The sequence below is a fragment of the Manis pentadactyla genome, chromosome 11 (assembly GCF_030020395.1).
Source record: "Manis pentadactyla isolate mManPen7 chromosome 11, mManPen7.hap1, whole genome shotgun sequence".
NCBI lineage: Eukaryota > Metazoa > Chordata > Mammalia > Pholidota > Manidae > Manis > Manis pentadactyla.
In genome coordinates, this window is record NC_080029.1 from 111,121,339 (window position 1) to 111,139,908 (window position 18,570).

General features: G+C 49.4%; 1 protein-coding gene and 1 long non-coding RNA gene across 2 annotated transcripts in view; one reads left to right on the forward strand and one right to left on the reverse strand.

Moving 5' to 3' along the window:
• Positions 1 to 6,742, forward strand: part of TLN2 (talin 2) — a 453,275-nt gene extending 446,533 nt beyond the window's left edge. Inside the window, exons 55-58 of the mRNA XM_036903054.2 lie at positions 1,347 to 1,409; positions 1,501 to 1,728; positions 4,491 to 4,616; positions 6,122 to 6,742. Coding sequence (XP_036758949.2) covers positions 1,347 to 1,409; positions 1,501 to 1,728; positions 4,491 to 4,616; positions 6,122 to 6,250 — 546 coding nt within the window. The 3' untranslated portion in view covers positions 6,251 to 6,742. The remainder of the gene's footprint in view (positions 1 to 1,346; positions 1,410 to 1,500; positions 1,729 to 4,490; positions 4,617 to 6,121) is intronic.
• Positions 6,743 to 7,140: 398 nt separating this feature from the next.
• LOC130679608 (uncharacterized) lies at positions 7,141 to 12,192 on the reverse strand. The gene is made up of 4 exons (XR_008992622.1): positions 12,116 to 12,192; positions 11,190 to 11,276; positions 10,559 to 10,714; positions 7,141 to 10,447 (listed from the first exon to the last, which is right to left on the reverse strand). It is a non-coding gene; the product is annotated as an uncharacterized LOC130679608 (long non-coding RNA).
• Positions 12,193 to 18,570: the final 6,378 nt, after the last annotated feature.

Consider the following 18,570-nt stretch of genomic DNA (forward strand, 5'->3'; position numbering starts at 1 on the left):
CCCTTGCTGTCGGTCTACAGAGAGATAGATACGGTGGTACCTTGGCCTAAGAACTAATACGATAGTTATGCCTGACCAGTGGCCATCCATCTTCCTCCAGAATGTTTCCCGTGAGCTTAGCTGTATCTTAATCCAACCCATATACTTTGGCTCCTCTTGCTAAGCCTCTGTATGGTATGTTCCGCAATATTAATGTATATACATTTCCACAACTGGCCGGCAGTCTGTCCCTTTATGCTTCTCACTTATTCCCATGGGTGTAGCAGAGTGCTGACCTTACTGGTCAAGCACTTGTTGACCAATCAATGTGTAATGACCAAAAATGGATCACTAAGAAGAACATTCTACCTAAAAACTAGCTGATTGGTACAGGGCTGACTATATGCCAGATACATTGCTAGATACAATGGGATCTAACGTGAATATGGCAGAGCCCCTGTTCTCCAAGAAACTTGAAACATTTAAGCATTTAAGAAGTTGTTAAAGGAGGGCCACGCATTTAGAAAGTTGGTAAAAGAGATTCACCTGGACTTGGGTGAACTGTAGACGTATATGCAGGATGTTGGGTCCTATGTGGTGCCTGTTAATTGCTGACAGATCCCCGATTTCATAATGAAATTGAAATACTCAATCTCTGACCTCCCTAGGCACTTCCACAGTGTAAAAGGCATTTCCTCCCCTTGCTACTCCCTCCGCATCTGGACAGAACACGTTTCACTTGCTGCCATAATTTCTAAATAGAACCAGAGATCATCTTTCTTCCGTCCTCCCCCTCCTCTCTCCACCTCCCCTCACCCCCAAGGAAATGGTCTGTATTTCCTAAAGACAAGGCTCTTCTCCCAATTGTACTGAAGAGATGCACCGCCCTTTTTTGCATCATCTGCCAGAAAATTACAGCGTGGCCTTAGAGTCAGTAATCAGGAGAGATTTGAGTTTCCCTTGGCCCTTGAGAGAAGAGGCTTCATTAGCTCCCATGTTTGAAATGGAAGAAGGTCAGCAGAGAAAATAAGCTTGTAAAGACAGCCCCAGTCCAACGTTCCTGAGCCATTTTCCCAGAAACACAATACCTGGCAAGTAAATGGGGGGGCATTCTGAGCACCTCAGATTGACTCCGGTGGTCCAGGTGGAAAGCAGCCAGGAGGCACTGCTGCATCTTGGGGTGGCCAGGGTCCCACGTGGAAGGGCTGCTTCACTCATACACACGTGCTGCTGGTGGGAGTCGCGGGGGGGCTGCGTGTCTGATGAGATGGTTTTCTCTCTAGTTCCAGGGCAGGGTAGGTTCTGAAGGGCTACAGGTCACCCTGAACCTTCTAGCTCTCATTGCAGATTTCTAAACTCCACTCCAGGTGGGCTCCATCCCCGCTAACGCCGCGGATGACGGACAGTGGTCCCAGGGGCTGATTTCTGCCGTGAGTCGCCCTCTCCTTCCTCCCCATTTGCTTTTGGGATCCCGGAGGGCAGTGTGGGGCCTCGGGTCACTCCTCTGTCGGCTGTCCCCAGGCCCGGATGGTGGCAGCTGCAACCAGCAGTCTCTGTGAGGCAGCTAATGCCTCCGTCCAGGGACATGCCAGTGAGGAGAAGCTCATCTCATCTGCCAAGCAGGTCGCTGCTTCCACGGCCCAGCTGCTTGTGGCCTGTAAGGTGAAGGCCGATCAGGATTCAGAGGCCATGAGGCGGCTACAGGTAATGGTCACTGATGCTGGTGGGAAAATACTCCTATTGGAGCGGGTAAGTGTCACCCAAAGGGACAGTCTCAATTCCTTGGCATGACCCACCAGGCCTTCCATCAGCCAGCTGTCCAACTTTTCCCATTTTCTACCATGTGCAGTCACACATCCTGTACCTGCTGCCCCACCAAACTGACATCCTCCATGTGTGCCTCCCAGTCTCATGCCTTGGGGTCCTCACTCACCCAGAATGTCCTGGCCCAGCCTGGCAAACTGCTACTCAGCCTCTGTGACTCGTCTCCAAAGTCACCTCTTCTGGGAAGCCCTCCTTGACTCCCAGGCTTCAGGCAGTCAGACCCTCCTCTGTCCTGCCAGAGCCCCTGGCCAGACCCCTCATATAGTTCCTGTCACCTGGAACCACCACATCTCTCCTTGTAGCTGTCTTTGACAAGATAGGAGCTACTTAGACACAGGCACCACATCTTTTACCTTTGCATCTCTCACACCTGAGGTGGTACCTAGTCAATGGATGCCCTCGATCACTGTTCACTAAGGAAGGGAGAGGAAGGACTGAGGAATTCACGAGACTGTTGCTAAGGTTTCCAGATACCAAAGAACATGCTTTTGAAGGTGACAGTCAAGTCCATCCCAGTGCATATATATTTTTCTGAATGTTTCAATTATAGAAGAATTTTAAACTCAATGAAGGAAATGTTTAAATAAAAAAAATCATATAGCCTTGATATCTTCCAGTGCCAAATGTTACCATTTCTTCTCCTCCTTATCTATATACAAAATAATCATGTCTAGCTGTAATTTTAGCAAGAGACATTCTGCTTTTTCTCACTTAACATTTTATCATACATGACTTTTCCTTGAAGAAAAGGCTTCATAATTTCTCTGTGCAAAGCTAACTTGTCCATTCTCCATGAGTCTCATTTTTAATGATTGCATGCTATTAAATCCACTGGTTATGCCAGAAATTCCCCATACTTTCAACGTTGTTTCCAGTTTTCTAAATTTTCATTGGAAGTGTCAAAGTGCAGATTGTTTATGTTGCTAAAAATATTTGTATAGTCATGAATAAAATCACAAATGGCAAGAAATATTTGAATAATGCCACCAGAACTCAGAATTCTCATTTTATTTTGAAAATCCAATGCATGTGTGTTGTCTGGCCCTCCCTGGCACTCACCTCCCATTCCTGCATTTGACTCCTGGGATAAACCCAGGGGGAGTGGGGCTCCATGTTTGTGATGTCAAGTTCATGGGTTTGGGGAACACTTCTGAGGAAAATATACTGAGCTACAGAGGCCTGGGTGCCAGTCCTACCTTTGGCATGTATGAAGTGCATGATCTTACTCAAATCAGAACTGTCCAAGCTGTGGCCCGCCTCGTCTATAACTTGTGGATAGAGATACCTGCACTGGCTCTAATGAGGGTCAGCAAATGTAAAAGTGCTTTTGTAAGTCCCAAGGATTTACACAGATACAACATAGCATCGCTCCTGTTATCATTGTTACTGGTTTAACTGGTCACTGCAATGTCATGCCTGAGTCCTTTACAGTGACCCGGAGGTTCTCTGGGGCTAGACAGGTCTGTGTTCAAGTCCCTGCTCTATCACTTACTAGCTGCAGGATCTTAGAGAAGTTATTCAACCTCAGTTTCTGAAAGGTGAACCAATGGCTTCTGACCTCATAAAGCTGTTTTGAGAATGAGCCCAGGACGATTACTTGACAAATATTAATTGGCTTCCCCTTCCCTTCTTGTGCAGGCCCTCATGACATGACCACGTCCCCACTGGTCACTTTAGATCACCAATCAGATGAGCCAGTTAACTTTGAAAAAACTTTTAATGTTCTTACGGCTTAGCCCCAAGTGCACATCCTTGACTCTAAGGAAGCCTAGGCGAGAAGTACAGGAGGTCTAATGAGCCCTTGACAACCATTAGGGGAAAATACCAAACCTCGGAGTGAGGACAGGTCCCAGGGCTATGCTTCCTGTCGTTCAGGGTAAGCTAGTATGGGCTGCAACCCTTTCTAAAGATCTAGACTTCACTTTGGAAAGCTTTTTTTATTTTTTTACCTGTCCCTAGCAATTGTCCCATTCTTGAACACTTGGCTTAAAGCCCAGCTGTGACTCTAGAAGTCCATCTGTAAAGACCCTGGTTACTGTGGGGCTGGCCCGCCCTCCCGTGCTTGGGTAGGCTGTGCTCTCATAGCCCTTCATTCCCTCACAAAGCATTCAGTGGGCACCAACCTGGGCCACCACTGTGCCAAGTGCTAGGGATGCAGAGATTCAGGTCACAGCCCCTGACTCAAGTTACTGTCCAAGAAGGACAGACGCAACCACAAGTGTGGTAAGGGCTTCAAAGAAGCCAGCACAGAGCACTCCAGGAGCACTGGGGGAGGGTGTGGGCTCGAGAGCCAAGGCAGACAGAAAAAGTGAGGTCTGAGCCAGGTCTTCACTAAGTATGTCTAAATTGGATAGGGCAGGGGAAGGTAGCTTTCTAGACCGAGGAGACAGCCCCTTGTGGGTTCACACACATATCACATTGCTGCAGTAATTTGTTTACATAACTGTAATTCCCCTCAAAAGTAATATCTCATTCCTCTGTGAATGACCTAAGATTAGGTAGATGCCAAAGTCGGTAGAATCAATGGATGGATGGATGCACAGACAGAAGGATACTAACTAGAGAACTTCTAGTTATAACTGGATGATAAATTGAGTCATTGTCTCATGAACTGCACCTTCATGTCTGTTCTTGCTGGATCCAAATGGCTGTTTCTAATGATACAATGTATTTTCTGCCCCCTCCAGGTGGCAGGAAATGCTGTGAAAAGAGCCTCAGACAATCTCGTTCGTGCAGCCCAGAAGGCAGCATTTGGCAAAGCTGATGATGACGATGTTGTAGTGAAAACCAAGTTTGTAGGGGGCATTGCTCAGGTTTGTGCTTGAATCCAGACAGTGTTTACTCCCCAGATGGGCAGTGTGTTACAACAGACACGCAAAGTAACAGCGACTTACACAAGATGGAAGCTTCTCTCTCATGAAACAGTATGGGTTGCAGAATCTAGGGATGGTGTGGCTCCCTTTCCCCAAGATGCTGCCCCCTCGGCTACTTGGTCTCAGATGGCTCAGTAACCACCTTGGCTTTCCAACCAGCAGGGGGCGAGGAAAAAGGGGTGGGCATGACCCTGGAGTGCATACATCCCTTCCTCCCAAGTATCCTTGGTCAGCACTTAGTCACAAAGCCAACCTAGCTGCAAAGGAGGCTGGGAAATGTAGTATTTTCTGAGTAGCCATGTGCCTAACTAAAAATCAGGGATTCTGTTAGGAAAGGGGAAGAAGATAAATGGCAGGACAGAAATATTATCATTTTAGTAATGCATTTAGAGCTACTACCTACTCCAGATATTTGGCCCCATAGAGAGAATGAATGGTGACCCTTTCCCAGAACTTTGATAGGAGTAGATGGGATTCTGACTTATGCAGAATTGCATTCTTAGACATGGGAGTGAGGAGGAAACTTCAGGAAAGCAGACCTGCAGTTTTGGGTCTGTGTTGATATATAGTCATTCTATGAGATTGGTTTTCTCCTCAGCCCCGGGAGCACTGTGAGGCCCCATTACTGAAGTCACTTATACCCACGCCTGCCTTAGCTCTTCCTGAACCACTCCCTGGGTTTGCAAATATACTGGATGCATTTGGACCAGAATCTACCTCTTGACACACAAATTCCATGAGAAGTTTCTCTGATCATGAAGAAGAGTCTCTGATCAAATAAGTCCAGGAAATACTACACTCTAAACCTCCACCTCAGAGCATCAGTGATCAGTAGCCTCTAGTATGAAGGCTCTGCCAAAGGCCCACGGAAAGAAATCCCATGGCTTGGCTTTCTTGAACAAAACTTACCCTTTCTCATGGTAGCTATTAACTAATACTCCTCAGACCATACCTCAGAAGCATGAAATAAATACATGAAAGCCACCTAGTGGTTGAGGATCCCAGCTTCAGCTTCAGGAATGCCTGAGCCAGGCCCTGCTCCACTCACTGAGGCACTCCAGGGAAGAAAGACCCAAACCTCTCAGCTTCAGGTTCCTTCCTGAGAAAATGGGCGCTCACTGGGGCACACTTCACCGTGTTGCCACGAAGACGATGGCACTCCATGTTCAGTGCTTCCACTGGGGCCCAGTGCCAGTAGGGATGCAGAGGTGTTTGCTGTGAAGTCAGTGGCCAGAAGTCAGTGTATTTTCTTGGGTCAACTGGGCCATTGGTCTCAAAACCACACTGGCCCAGAGGCTAGTCTCCCCAGCTAAAAATACTTATTCCCAGGCTCTGCTGTGACTTCCTGCAGTCGAGGCTGTGGAAGTTCCTGAGGAAAGCAGCGGAGGGGGAGGGCAGCCTCCTGGCAAGTTTTCCATCCATCCAACTTGTTGCTTTCCTTCTAGATCATCGCGGCCCAGGAAGAAATGCTGAAGAAAGAGCGAGAACTGGAAGAAGCAAGGAAAAAACTGGCCCAGATCCGCCAACAGCAGTATAAATTCCTACCCACCGAGCTGAGGGAGGATGAAGGCTAAGTCCAGGGCCCAGGTGGCAGGCTCTGGGGGCCTGCTCTGCAGAACTGGACGGTGGTCCCAGAAGGCGGGGCGTGACCCGGAAGCTCCCTGCCTGCCTCTCCCTGGGGCCAGACCAGAGCCCCGCACGCTCATTCTCACATCTCTGTCCTGCTGGGCACCGGCTGCATGATCGTGATGTCACACGGTACAGAGTCCCACCCACAGCTCCTACGCCGCCTCCCTTCATGCCTCACCATATCTCAGGAGAGAGGGGCACACGTTTCGTGAACTGTTACCAAAAAAGAGAAGTCAGTATTATGTCGTTCTCAGACACTTTTGCTTTTGTTGATCTTTCTCTAGGCCTCCTCCTGGGCCTTTTGTGAAATTTTAATTGGAAAAAAAAAAATAATGGCTCTGGGGAAATCACTGATGTCATGGATATTCTTCTCCCTCTCAGGAGAAGATGGAAGTTGGAGTTGGACACGGTTAATAAAAGTCAGAAACATAAACCAGTGTGGACTTCAGGAGGGCGACCCGGGTCATCCTTCTGTGTCTCGGGCACTGGCTCAGCCCAGAGGGTGAAGAATTCCTGCTCCTGTTTGCACGCTTTCTTGCCTCCATGTGTAAGCTCCTTGTACAATCTAGACCCATCTTGTATTCTGCAGCCCAGAAAATGGAACGGTTATTTTTTTCCTCCATAATTCAAAGGGCAGAGGTATGGGGAACTGTCAGGCTTGGTGAGCAGGGGCTGTAATAAAATGTGTGGGCTCCTTACTCTGCGGAGGCTGTTTCAATTCATGCAAATTGCCCCATACAAACCTGTGTCCCCAGATGACAGTCAACACAGCATCCCCTCTTAAGCATTTACGGTGGGGATTCAGGTGGGATAAAGCAGTTCCCTGGTGACTCCATCTTTCAGGTCCCACATCGGCTCCTCTGCTTTCAAAATGGTCAGATTCAGAATTGGAGAGCATCTATCACATGTCCTCCATCCCCAGATGGACATTTCTCCTATGTCTTAATATTCCTAAAGCCTAGGTACATCCTGAAATCAGAACCTTTCACTGGTTAGTTTTGCTTATTATTACTTCTTATAAGTGGAAAAGCATGGTATAAGAGTCCATCTTCTGGATGCCACTCTGCCAGATTTCCTATTTGTTCCCCCCCCTCTCTTCAGAGCCCCCTCCCTCTCCATGGAAGGGCATATGAAGACCTTGGATTTACCTTTAAACAGCCTTTACTCAAAGCAGCACATGAAGGATGATGGGCTTATGTGATAGAGTGCAATGCTGGGGAGCAGGTATCTTTGAAAGAATTTGTGGTGGGAAGACAGTGGTCATGGAGGCACATGGTTTCCAAGGTAATAACTGTTGAAGGCCACCCTCCGCTTCTCTGCAGCACCATGTGCCGCGTCTGATATTTTGGTCACGGTGTAGTTTCACAGTTCTGCCCTGGGGAAACGTTGACGCTTTGGTCCTCAAAAGGTGTCACCTCTAGACCTTGCGACCTTGCCCAGTGGTCCTGCTTTAGCAGTCTCTAACCCATGTCATGGTTTTAACATACAATGAAACTTTTGACAGTTTCCCATATATGAGCCTTATAAGGGCCACACATAGAATTTTTTTTTTCCAGACAGAGGAAGTCTGGAAGCAAAGACAGTGCAAATGTAAAGCAAGGGGAGAGTGTGTGTAGGAAGTTGGGACTGTAGGCACAGCTCTGAAGGGGAGGTTGCTGGTGGAGCCCTGGCCTCTCAGGGAGAAGCTGACATACTCCTGCCTCACCTTCTTTGAGTGTAGCTAGAACAGCTTTTCATCCCTGCCCTGGGCTGTACCCCTCAGACTTCAGGATGAAAACTGAAGGCCCCATGGATGGAGAAATACTCCACAGACAGGCTCAGGCTGCTTTCTGAGGCTCTTAAGAGTCAGGCATATAGGCTCAGCGTCACGATGTGCTACTGGCCTCACCTAGCAGGACTCGGGAGCCCCACCATAGCCCACCCTCCCACCCACCCCCTTTTCCAGACTGTGGTTGCCGTTCCTCCCCTCCGCCTGTCCCTTGTCACTTCCTGGCATCCCAGGAGCCAGGCAGAGGCAGGCAGTGAGTTTTCTGTCCCTGCCTCAGAGTCATTTAGAAACTCTACTGCATTTGATACCAGAAAAAAACCGCCAGAGACAGGCTGAATGGAACCTGTCCTTTATACTTCAAAGAACAGGCCTGAACATATTTTTGTGGGACCTTTATAATGTCCTTCTGCCTGGAGTGTTGTGCTGCTAGGAGCTTTGGGGGTAGGTCCCCAGTTACCAGCTGGTGTGGTGCCGGCTTTTCTTTTGCCCCACTCCCCCATCCCCTCAGCATATGCGTCTGTGTGGCCTCACGCTGGCCTGGTCTCATCTCGGGAAGTAGCCATAGGCCATGCTGCGTCTGAGCGTTATTCAGTAGGAGCTGCTGCAGGGGTCCCCTATGGCCCTGAGGAGGGCTTCTGGGTCTTCCAAGGCAGGTATGAGGTCCGTTTTGGGATGTGAGCATTCATTGCAGAGCATCTAAGAGGTGGATGGTTTCAGGGGATGGTGGTCCCTGGCCTAGAGCATAGACATGCATCTCTCTGAGAAGCCAGAGCAGGTGGTATATGGAGATGTGCTCCCGAGGGGAGCTAACGCTGGGCTTTGAAGCCTTGGGCTGATCCTGTGGACAGAAATTGCTATCTCTGAAGGTCAAAAAAGGAGTCAGATCTGGATGAGTTGGGAGTTTGGATTTTCCTTGGTTCTGCCTTTCAAAAGTCTCTGGGTAAGGATGCTAAAGCTACATTTGGCTAAACAACCAACATTTGTTTAAACTCTGCTGGCGTTAAGTCAGGTGCAGACCTGGTGGTCAGTGCATGCAGGTACCCTGAGTACTGGGTGGCCCTCCTGTTGGGTGTCATGGTCCTCAGACCACCTGCAGAGGAGCACCATGGCCTTGAGGGATGAGCCGACCTAAGCTGTGGCGTGTGCTTTATCACAGAAAATCCCCTGTGGCTTTTCATAGGCTTCCGCTGCTTGCTTTCTCGGTGTTTCATCAGTCAGTTTACAGGCAACCAAAGCCTATTGTAATTTATCAAAATACTATGACCAAAATTTGCGAACCCCCAAGTGAACCCCACCACCAAAATGACCCCAAAACCAAAGCCTCAGGGGGTGCCAGGCAGCAGGCAGTGGTGGTAAGCCAGCAGCGGTCTGCATTTTAGGGGACCCGAGCGCCTCCCACTGACAGGCCTATTTCGTCCTTGATACAGTGAACCCCAAAGTGTCCCCCAGCTCTAAGATTCTGGGCTCCTGCAGGATCCCTGGGGATCCTGGCCTTAAGGCCCCAGCACAGACGACCAGCATGTTCGGCTCTCAGCCTCCTGGAGGAAGCATGCCCTCCACGCCCGCCCGAGGGGGCAGCTGCCTCTGAGAGCCTTACTGGGGACCCGAGGAATTGGAGGAAGATGTTCGCCCAGGCCCAGCGGCTGTCGGGTTCAGAACCGGAGGGTCCTGACAGCTGTGCTCGCGCTCGGCACCCCCCTCCAGTCTCCTCCGGGTGCTGGCCTCAGGAGGTGGCTCTGGGGGAGGCCGTCTTCCCCATGGGGTTCCCGAGCTCCGCGCTGAGGGGGCTGGGCACTGAGTCCCCATCTTTCTGAGCCTGCTTGGTATGGTATGTTTGTGGTCATTAGGAACAAGCATGTGACAGCGCTTCTGTTGCCTGATTTAAAAAAACACTCTGAAGAGACATTTCTTTTCTGCAAAAGAAGTTGGGGTTTGGCCTTCCTCTGAGCCCACCCCCAGCCCTCCCAGAAGCATCTGTGTGTGAGTCACTGCGTTGGCATCCCCTGGTTCCACAAAGCCCCGCACGGCTGGGTTTCACCCAGCAGCCGTCCCGCCACGCTGCACAGCCCAGGAGCGAACGTTAAGCTCTGCCCCACTTCATAATGTCTTTACTGATCTGGTCGCATAAATTATTTTTTTTTATTCACCAGAAATAAACTTTTAAAGGAATGGACCTGTGTGAAAGTCTTGTGGCCACGGGAGGAAGGTGGAAGGCAGGAGGAGAGTGGGTCATTGGGTGAGAAATCCCTCCTTGAGGGCTGCCCCCCGGTTCTCAGACGTGTGTGAGAGGAGGAGCGGGGAGGGGGGTGAGTGCACGTGTGTGTGTCAGGCAGAGCCGCAGGGCGCCACTGAGTCCCTTACGGCTTTGCTGACTCTAGAGAAAATTCAAAGAAGAAATAGACCTTGAGTAGGAATATGCAGTCATTTTCTCTGAAAGAAGCAGCAGGTCTCCTGGCAAGCAGCTCGGCCTTGTGGACGCGCTTACCTGACGGGGAGGCAGCAGGATGCAGAGTGCACATGCTCCCCTCTAAACCAGGGAGGTTCACCTCCGACAGCGGGGGCAGCAGAGCAACCTCCCGGGATCGCACCCCCTCCTTCCTGCAGATTGCTTGGCCAGAGGCCTTGTTCGGGGGAAACCAGACTGCGAAAAATGGGAGGCATGTTTAGTCCACAGGAGGGCGATGTCAGAATGAGCCCCGCCACCGGGAGTGCGCCTCCGGGATGCGCCACGACGAAGGGATTGTTTCCCCCCTTAAAATGATGATTGAAGCTCTCCATGCCAGTTGAAAATGTTTTTCCATCTTTGACTTACAAAAATGGGATGGGACCGACTACTGACCTGAAGGAGGGAAGCCTGAGGTGCAGCCCAGGAGGGCGTGAGGGAGCTAACGTGAGCTGAGCCCCAGGGCCTCTCAGTGAGCCGTGCTGCCCCGGGAGACACTGCTGCTGGAAGTCAGGGCAGGCTGTATTTGAAGGGGAGGGGACGTTTGCGTTTGCACAGCTGACACCTAGCATGTACTTACCTCGTGCCGGGCACTGACCTCAGTTACTGCCTCACCCACTAATTTAATCCCTACCACATCCACGGAAAGCATGACACACAGGCACTCTTTTACCTTCATTTTATAGATGACAAGGCTGAGGCACAGAGAGGTTGGGTGACTTGCCTGAGGCCACACAGCAGAACTGGGATCTCCAAATCACTGTGTTAAAATCATGCAGCTAGTGAATAACAAAGCAGAGACTCTCTCCTTCCCAGACTCAAGGGTAACTCATGATGCCGAGAAATTCAACTGTGAGGTTTTACAGGACACAGTCACAGCAGTGTTGCTGCCTGAACTCCCCAGGTGAGGAGCGGCCCAGGCCCTCTGCTGACCCAAGGTGGGGGCAGAGCTCCCCTGGCGGGCTGGCACCTGGCAGGAGCAGGAATAGGCCCACACTTGCAGCCCCTCTAAGAACTTCCTGTCCATCAGGCCTCTCCCAGGAAAGCTCAGTTTTTAAGAGAGAAGTTTGATTCTGTTAAGCCCAGACCCAATGTTGGAGGCATGTTTTCTGGCCTCACCAGAGGCTGTATCATGTAGCCTGGGGCTCGGGGCAGCACAGAGTAAGAAGGGCTCTTAACCCCTTCTGAAACTGGAGGGACAAGAGGGGACAGGGAAGCAGAGAGATGCAGCAGACCCTTCAGGCAAGCTGCCCCTGTGCCTCAGGGCCACACGCTTCATGCCTTTGAGCTCCCCGTCACCTCACCTGACGGAGGGGCACTTTGTCTGGGGACCATGTTTGGGTACAGTCCCCTTCTCTGGGGTGCATGTGGGAGGGCCCCACGTTTGCTGAGTAGATGGACCCTGACAAAGCACCTCTGCCCCTCAAGGGCTGATCCTGGGTTACAGGGAGAAAGGCCCTTTGCACCACTTGTCTGTCTTGTTATGCATGCTGGATGCTTTTGACCACAGGGGGCAGTGTGGTTCCATGGCGCACACAGTGCTTGAGGGGGGGAAAAGGCATTTCATGGGCAAATTTAAGAAATCATTAAAGTTCATACCTTAAGAAGGCTCTCTAAGATGTCTTAGGGCCTGTAGGATTCTCACGTGCATTGGGTATCTCCAAAAGGAGTAAAAACATTACCCCCAATTTTTTTGGCTGTAAAGGACTTTTTATTCCAGTGTATTTTGAGGGACAAATGTTCCAAAGATCAGACCTGGGAAACTGGATAAAATGGGAGTTCCTGTGGCCAGGATTCTCACCTGGCCCTGGCTGACTAGCTCACTGCACACCTGTGGGCAATACATGGCTGTTGACTTTATATAAAGAGCTCTGCCCAGAGCTCTGGGCGCAACATGGTGGCAGGGCTGCAAGGCTGCAGGAGAGCAGAGCAGAGGCGGGAGTGGTGGCAGAGTGAGGACAGAGGCCCAGAGGACAGCTGTGTGTGGGACAGCTGTGCAGACAGAGGGGCCTGGAGGCAGAGACACTAGTGCTCAACCTACTGCCAGAAGAACAAGCCAGGTAATAAACCCTTTCACCCCAAGGACGTTTTGCTGTCAATTTCTTTGGGCACATTGAATCCATAGTGAACTTGCCTGGGGCTGAAACCCATTGGCAAGACAGAAACCTTGCTCTAAAATCCTGTTGGAATTATTGTCCAGCTCCCCTGCCCCTTAGCACACATAGCACTCTCTAACATCACTAAGTGATATTTCGTCTGTGCAGCAACCTCATCTAGGTCACATGCAGGGATCACATCCTGACACGGAGTGTCGCTAGCACCTAAAGTCAAGCTGTGTGTATACGAGATATTTAATAAAAGTTGATTACCTGGGTGATAAACTTCAGACCATGCCATCTGCAACCAGTGTTTATGACCTGGGGATCACCTATTTTGGACTCCGGCTGACTTGAACTTGAACAGGCAAAAAGAAAAAAGTTTGTTCCCCGTCACCACATACCATAGCTGCCACCTTCCTTCCACACCCCTCATGTGGCCCCACCATGCCACAGGGCACCACTGTTGCTAAAATAGTTCCTCTAAAAATTGCTTTCCCAGGGTTACCTTCCTAACACAGCTGCAGGGAAATACAACTTGACCCTAAACACGCTGAAACCTCTTGCCCAGAGGACGCTGGCCATTGTTCCACAAAATCCAGAAGATGGGCTACAGCTGGAAGGGGGTTGTTAATGGAAGATTGAAAGGGCCTCAGATGCTCTGAGTTGATCCCTGTAACATGGGGCCCGTGGCTCCAATCCCAGTGGGATGTGAAGGGCATCTGGAAGAAAAGGGGCTGCGGGGTGGGAGGAGATTTCTTTAATAAACCCAGTTTCCTCCAGCAGCTCCGTTGCCTCAAAGGGACACCTGAAATTCGACTCCCTAGCCCCCCTTCTCCCCTTTCCTTGCCTCATTAAGGCAGCACGACCAAGTGAAAAGAACATACATGGAGGCTTCGGACTTCAGACCAATATGGCTTTGAGCAAGTCGCTTCCAAGCCTATGGGGTCATAATACTGGACATGGCACTCATCTCCCCAACTTTTACTCTCCCCACCCCTTTGCAGCCAAAGCAGTATTTTAGGGGAGATGACCTCAAGTCAAGGGCGGGCCTCATCTGGCCAAGGAGCCAGGAGGAAACGTCTGCCGGAAGCACCAGCCTTTCCCCCATCAGTGGTGAATGAAGATCCCCTTCTGCCCACAGGCAGAGCCGGCCTCAGGACGGAACCTGCCCCGGGGGTGGCAGAATAAAGATGATCAAAGAATCCATTTCTTTGGGGACTTTGTGGATCAGCCTGTCTAACTCCAATTCTTCCAGAATCCCCAGTCCCTAACCCAGTGCATTCCTGCCATGCTTAAGCCAGCCTGAGCTGGTCCTGCTGCCAGTGCCCTGTCACTGACCCCAGACAGCAGCCTTGTGGAGAAGGGCCAGCAAGGATTTGCCCCGTGTGGGGCACTTGGCAAAATTTTGTTTCCTCGTTCCCTCACACCTCCTTAAAAGCAATCTTGAAAATGTGACCAAAGAAAACCCCATTTCTTCCACTTTCAAGTTAGGTGCTCTCCTGTAGGCCTATCATGGCACCAGACTCATAGTAGGTCTTCCATAAATCCTGGAATGACTGAATCTGTGACGCAACCCTGGAGTGTGATGTCAGTAATGCCTGCATTCGAATGTACGGCTTGCTTGATGGGGATGGAAAATGGTAACAGACATACCTGTGGACAGCAGAGGTCTCAGTCATGTTCCCGGACTCCGGGATGAGCAGCTGGAGCCCAGGTCCTCCCCTCCCTCCTCCCCCAGTCTCCTCCCCAGCTCTCAGACATCTGCTGCTGGTGAGCGAGAGAAGCCTGTGGCCAATCACCTACAATGCAAACCAGCCGGGGAATGTCTGGTATGTAGCTTACGTGGTATGGTGTAGGTTTATTTTTTCTATTCATCCCTTGGCAAGGAAATCCTTAACAGTTTTGTCTGGAGCCACGAGCATGGAGCTGAGACCCTAGAGTGGAAAGTTCAGAGGGAGTAAGACAGTCCTGCCTCTTTTTCTGCTCCTGGGACCACATAGTACCGTCCTTGACCGGGCGTGTTTTGCTCGGGCTCTGGCTTTTTACTCCGGCCGCCCAGAAAAGTCAGATTGAAATAGAAGCAGTGATAGTGGCACAGGGAAGGGAATCACAGAAAGCTCCAGAGGGGACTAGGGCAGGGAGGAGGCTGGCCATGTGTGAATGGAGCCGGGCCCTTCACATCAGTGTCCAGCTCCTTAGCTTGGTGCAGGGGACTAAATCTGGGCTGGGGATCTTGAAACCCAGGTTCCAGTTCTGGCTGGGTGACCTTGGGCACATTTCTTGATTTCTTGGAACCCTTTGTTTCCATAGGTTAACAGGCCTTCTGCCCCAGCTCCAGCTGGGTCCGGATGATGGATATCCTTGGTGTCTGACAGTTCTCAATAAGTATTGCCATTCATTCCATCAGCTAACACTCATTAAGGACTTACAATATGCCAGCCACAGTTCTAAGAAGTTTATGTATGCTGACTCATTTAATCATCACAACAAACCTGCAAAGTAGGTACTAATCCCATTTTATAGATGAGGAACTTGAAACACAATAAAGTCAAATACTTACCCCAAGTTCACACAGCTAGAAAAGAGCAGATCTAGGAAATGAACCCAGGCAGCCTGGCTCAGAATTATACCCTCAACCACTATGCCTTACTGTTGTATGTTACTTATTTTTCATAAAAACAAATGATATTATCCCCATTTTATGTATGCATGACAAAACTGACTAAGAGAAGTCACACAATTTGCCCAAGGCTACACAGCTTTGAAGTGGTGGAGCCAAGAGGTAAACAAAGATTTTTCTACCAACTTTCATTCAAAGTTTTTCTACCACTTTGGGCCAACTCTTGACAGATCAATATACCTAAAAAGAGAAAAGTCTTCAAACTCCCTGCATAATAAATGCAACTTGTTGGATTGAATCCTGGGCATCCCCATTTGCAGTCATGATCAGGGTGTCAAAATATAATTTTCCAAAAAACATAGCTCTCATGCAAACATATTGCAGGTGTGTCAAAGGTTTATTTAACTTATTAATGAAGGAACCAGTAGAATGGCAAGATTCATTCAAAAAACTATAGAAAAATATGAATCATCACCAAAAGAGAGAATGCTGGAATAAGATTGCTAAATTACTTACCCTATGAGGCAACAAAACTATAATCTTTGGGTTGTAATCTAGTCTACCAAAATCATGGCACTTCTATAAGACAAGAATCATTTGCATCACTATTGGGCTCCTATGATTTCACATCTACTTGGAGTAATACCCCGTCACAGACACTAGTAAACAGAGGGTCAAAATAAAGGAATAGATCCCTACTGAAGCAGAAATGGCTCAGAGCACTGAGCTGATGACCACCCAAAGCTGCTGTGACCTAGAGGAGCACAATGTTTAGGACTGGAAGACCACCACGTTCAAACTGCGGCCCCAATTCCTTTTGTGTGCTTCTGCAAATTGCTATACTCTTCGGAGCCATAGTTGCCTCATCTATAGAGATTTTCTTTTAGTTAGGATAACAATACGCTTTCTTCAACCTCAAAGAATTTTTGCAAGGATCAAAGAAGAGTGAATATAACAGGACTATCAGTCATTGTTCTGGCTTTTGATTTAAGGGGGAACAGCCGCTGGTCCCATCCCCCACATGTTAAGGAGGGGCCTTGATGGACAACTCTTAACGTGGCAGGAGAAATTGCAAAGCCCTTAGCTCTGTGATGCTCTGGCAAACGCTGATGCATCCAAATGTGTGTGCCACCTGTAGACCAACCCATCCAAACAAGGATTGCAGAAGACTTTGAAGACCTGAGGCATAGGAAAGATTCAGAACTGCTGTGAAGGGTATTTTTGACAATGAAGCTTTGGAGGGAACCACTGACCCCGAGTCAGAACACCAGCTGTCCCAGGGTGAGCGCAGAGGCAGACATATGTCACAGTCTTAACCAGGGTTTGGCAAACTTTTCCCCCAGATGGTAACATTTTAGGCTTGGCAGTCCGCATGCAGCCTCTGTTGTTCATAGTGTTTGTTTTTATTTTTGTCTTTTACAACCTTTAAAAATGTAAAGACCATTCTTGGTTCCTGGCTATACAAAAACAGGCAGCAGGCTGAATTTGGCCCGCAGGCCGTGGATTGCCAGCCCAGATGTTACTGGCTTTGGAGTCCAGAGCCCTGCCTCTGAATCCTGTTTTCTTTATTTTCTGGCTGGCTGAGCTTGGGCAAGCTTCCCCACACCTCTTAGCCTAGTGCCCTCATTTCTTTCATGAAATACTTGCTGCTCATCTACCACCTTGCAAGGCACAAAACAGTGTTTTTAAGGCTTAAATGAAATAAGAAGGTCCTGGTACGTGAAGGGAATGCAGCATAGAGCACAGCGTCTGTTCCTGGGCCCGCAAGTGCCTGGGGCTACCCCGGGCAGGGTTAATGACATCCGAGGACTCATACGCAGGCTGTCTAGGGTGAGTTCCAAGCACCTGTATTTTTGAAAAGCTGCTTCCATGAGTCTGGCCTGCAGCCACAGTTGAGACCCCCGCAGAGGCATTCCCACTCCTTGCAGGTGCCTGGGCGTCTACTCCAGGTGGTCTGAAAAGGGTCGCCCTTGCAGATGGCACATTGCCTCTGGTGGCCTCATCGCCCCTCCTCCATGTCCAGCTAAACCTAGTGTCTTTCAGAGCAAAGCCTTGTCCCCATTCCGCTAAGGTGAAACTTGAGCTTCCATGCTCGAGGCACCAGCTTGGAAGCCAGATGCCAACATCACGAGCAAGTGTCCTGAGAGCACAGACGCGGGAGCAGTAGTCATGGCCGGGTACCTGCTGAGACCATCGTGGGTGTCGTCTGATGTGTGCATTAGTCCTGCGCTCTTTATACAGATGCGGAGACTGAGGCTCAGAAAGGTCACCCAGCTCCCTCCAGGCCACGGCACTGTCAGCACTTTGGGCAGAGAAGTGCAGTGAGTCTCCAGTGAGGATGGTTTCTACTGGGCTCTTACCAACACTTCCCTTTATGGCATTATCTTTACAGCCATAGGATCAGAATGTTGGAACAATTTTGCTCAGAATTTCCAGAGAATTTCTCTTTTTTAATCTTGAAGGCTCATAGTTAGCTCTTATCTAAGGAGCAACTTCCTCCTCCCAACATGGAGATCCAGACCTGGGGCAATTCTGAGCTGGAGATGCCCAGGGTGTTGCTGATTCTTTGCTTTATCCAAAGCAAACTGTTCCTGAAAAGTCTGGATAGATACAATCACTAGATGGTTTAACCTGTTTAAAGAGAGCTTCTGTGTGTGTTTTAGGGGTTTTGTTTGTTTGTTTTGGTTGTTTGTAAACAGGAGAATCCTTCTGCAAAGAGAATAATTTACCTTTATTTGGTTTGCAAATTTGAATTTTGGCATATTGGGTTCTCTTAATTATGTCTCTAACTTTTTTATATCTACTGCTCCTTCAGTGACCATTCCTAAATTCCCACAGATGGAGTTTGTACTGTGTGAAAACGGACTCTTTAGTGCCTAAGACAAAAAGAGCAAATATTTATTCAGTTCCGCTGTGCCAGCCTCTGCTAGACCAGATCACATATGCTATCTCATTTTCTACTCTCAAAAATTCTGCTATGCGGGATGTGCTATCTCCATTTTACAGATTAACGGAGGTGCATGCATGCTAAGGGATAGAAATGGCATTCCAACCCAGCTTTGTCTGACTCCAGGACAAGGGTTCTTCCCATGTCAGAAAGCATGAAATTTTTCTCATCATTGAAAACCTGAGAAAAAGCAACTCCATCCCCCACCCCTGCATCCTCCATCCCTCGCCCCAAAGGCCTTCAGTAAATCCAAAATTCTAAGTTGACACGGGAACATTTCACATTAGCCCCCCATATTCCTTTTGTACAGTGACAGAAGGAGGTGGTTCCGGCATGCAGAGACTGCCAACGTGGCGGGCTTCCCCCAAGCACCTGCAAGCCCTGAGCA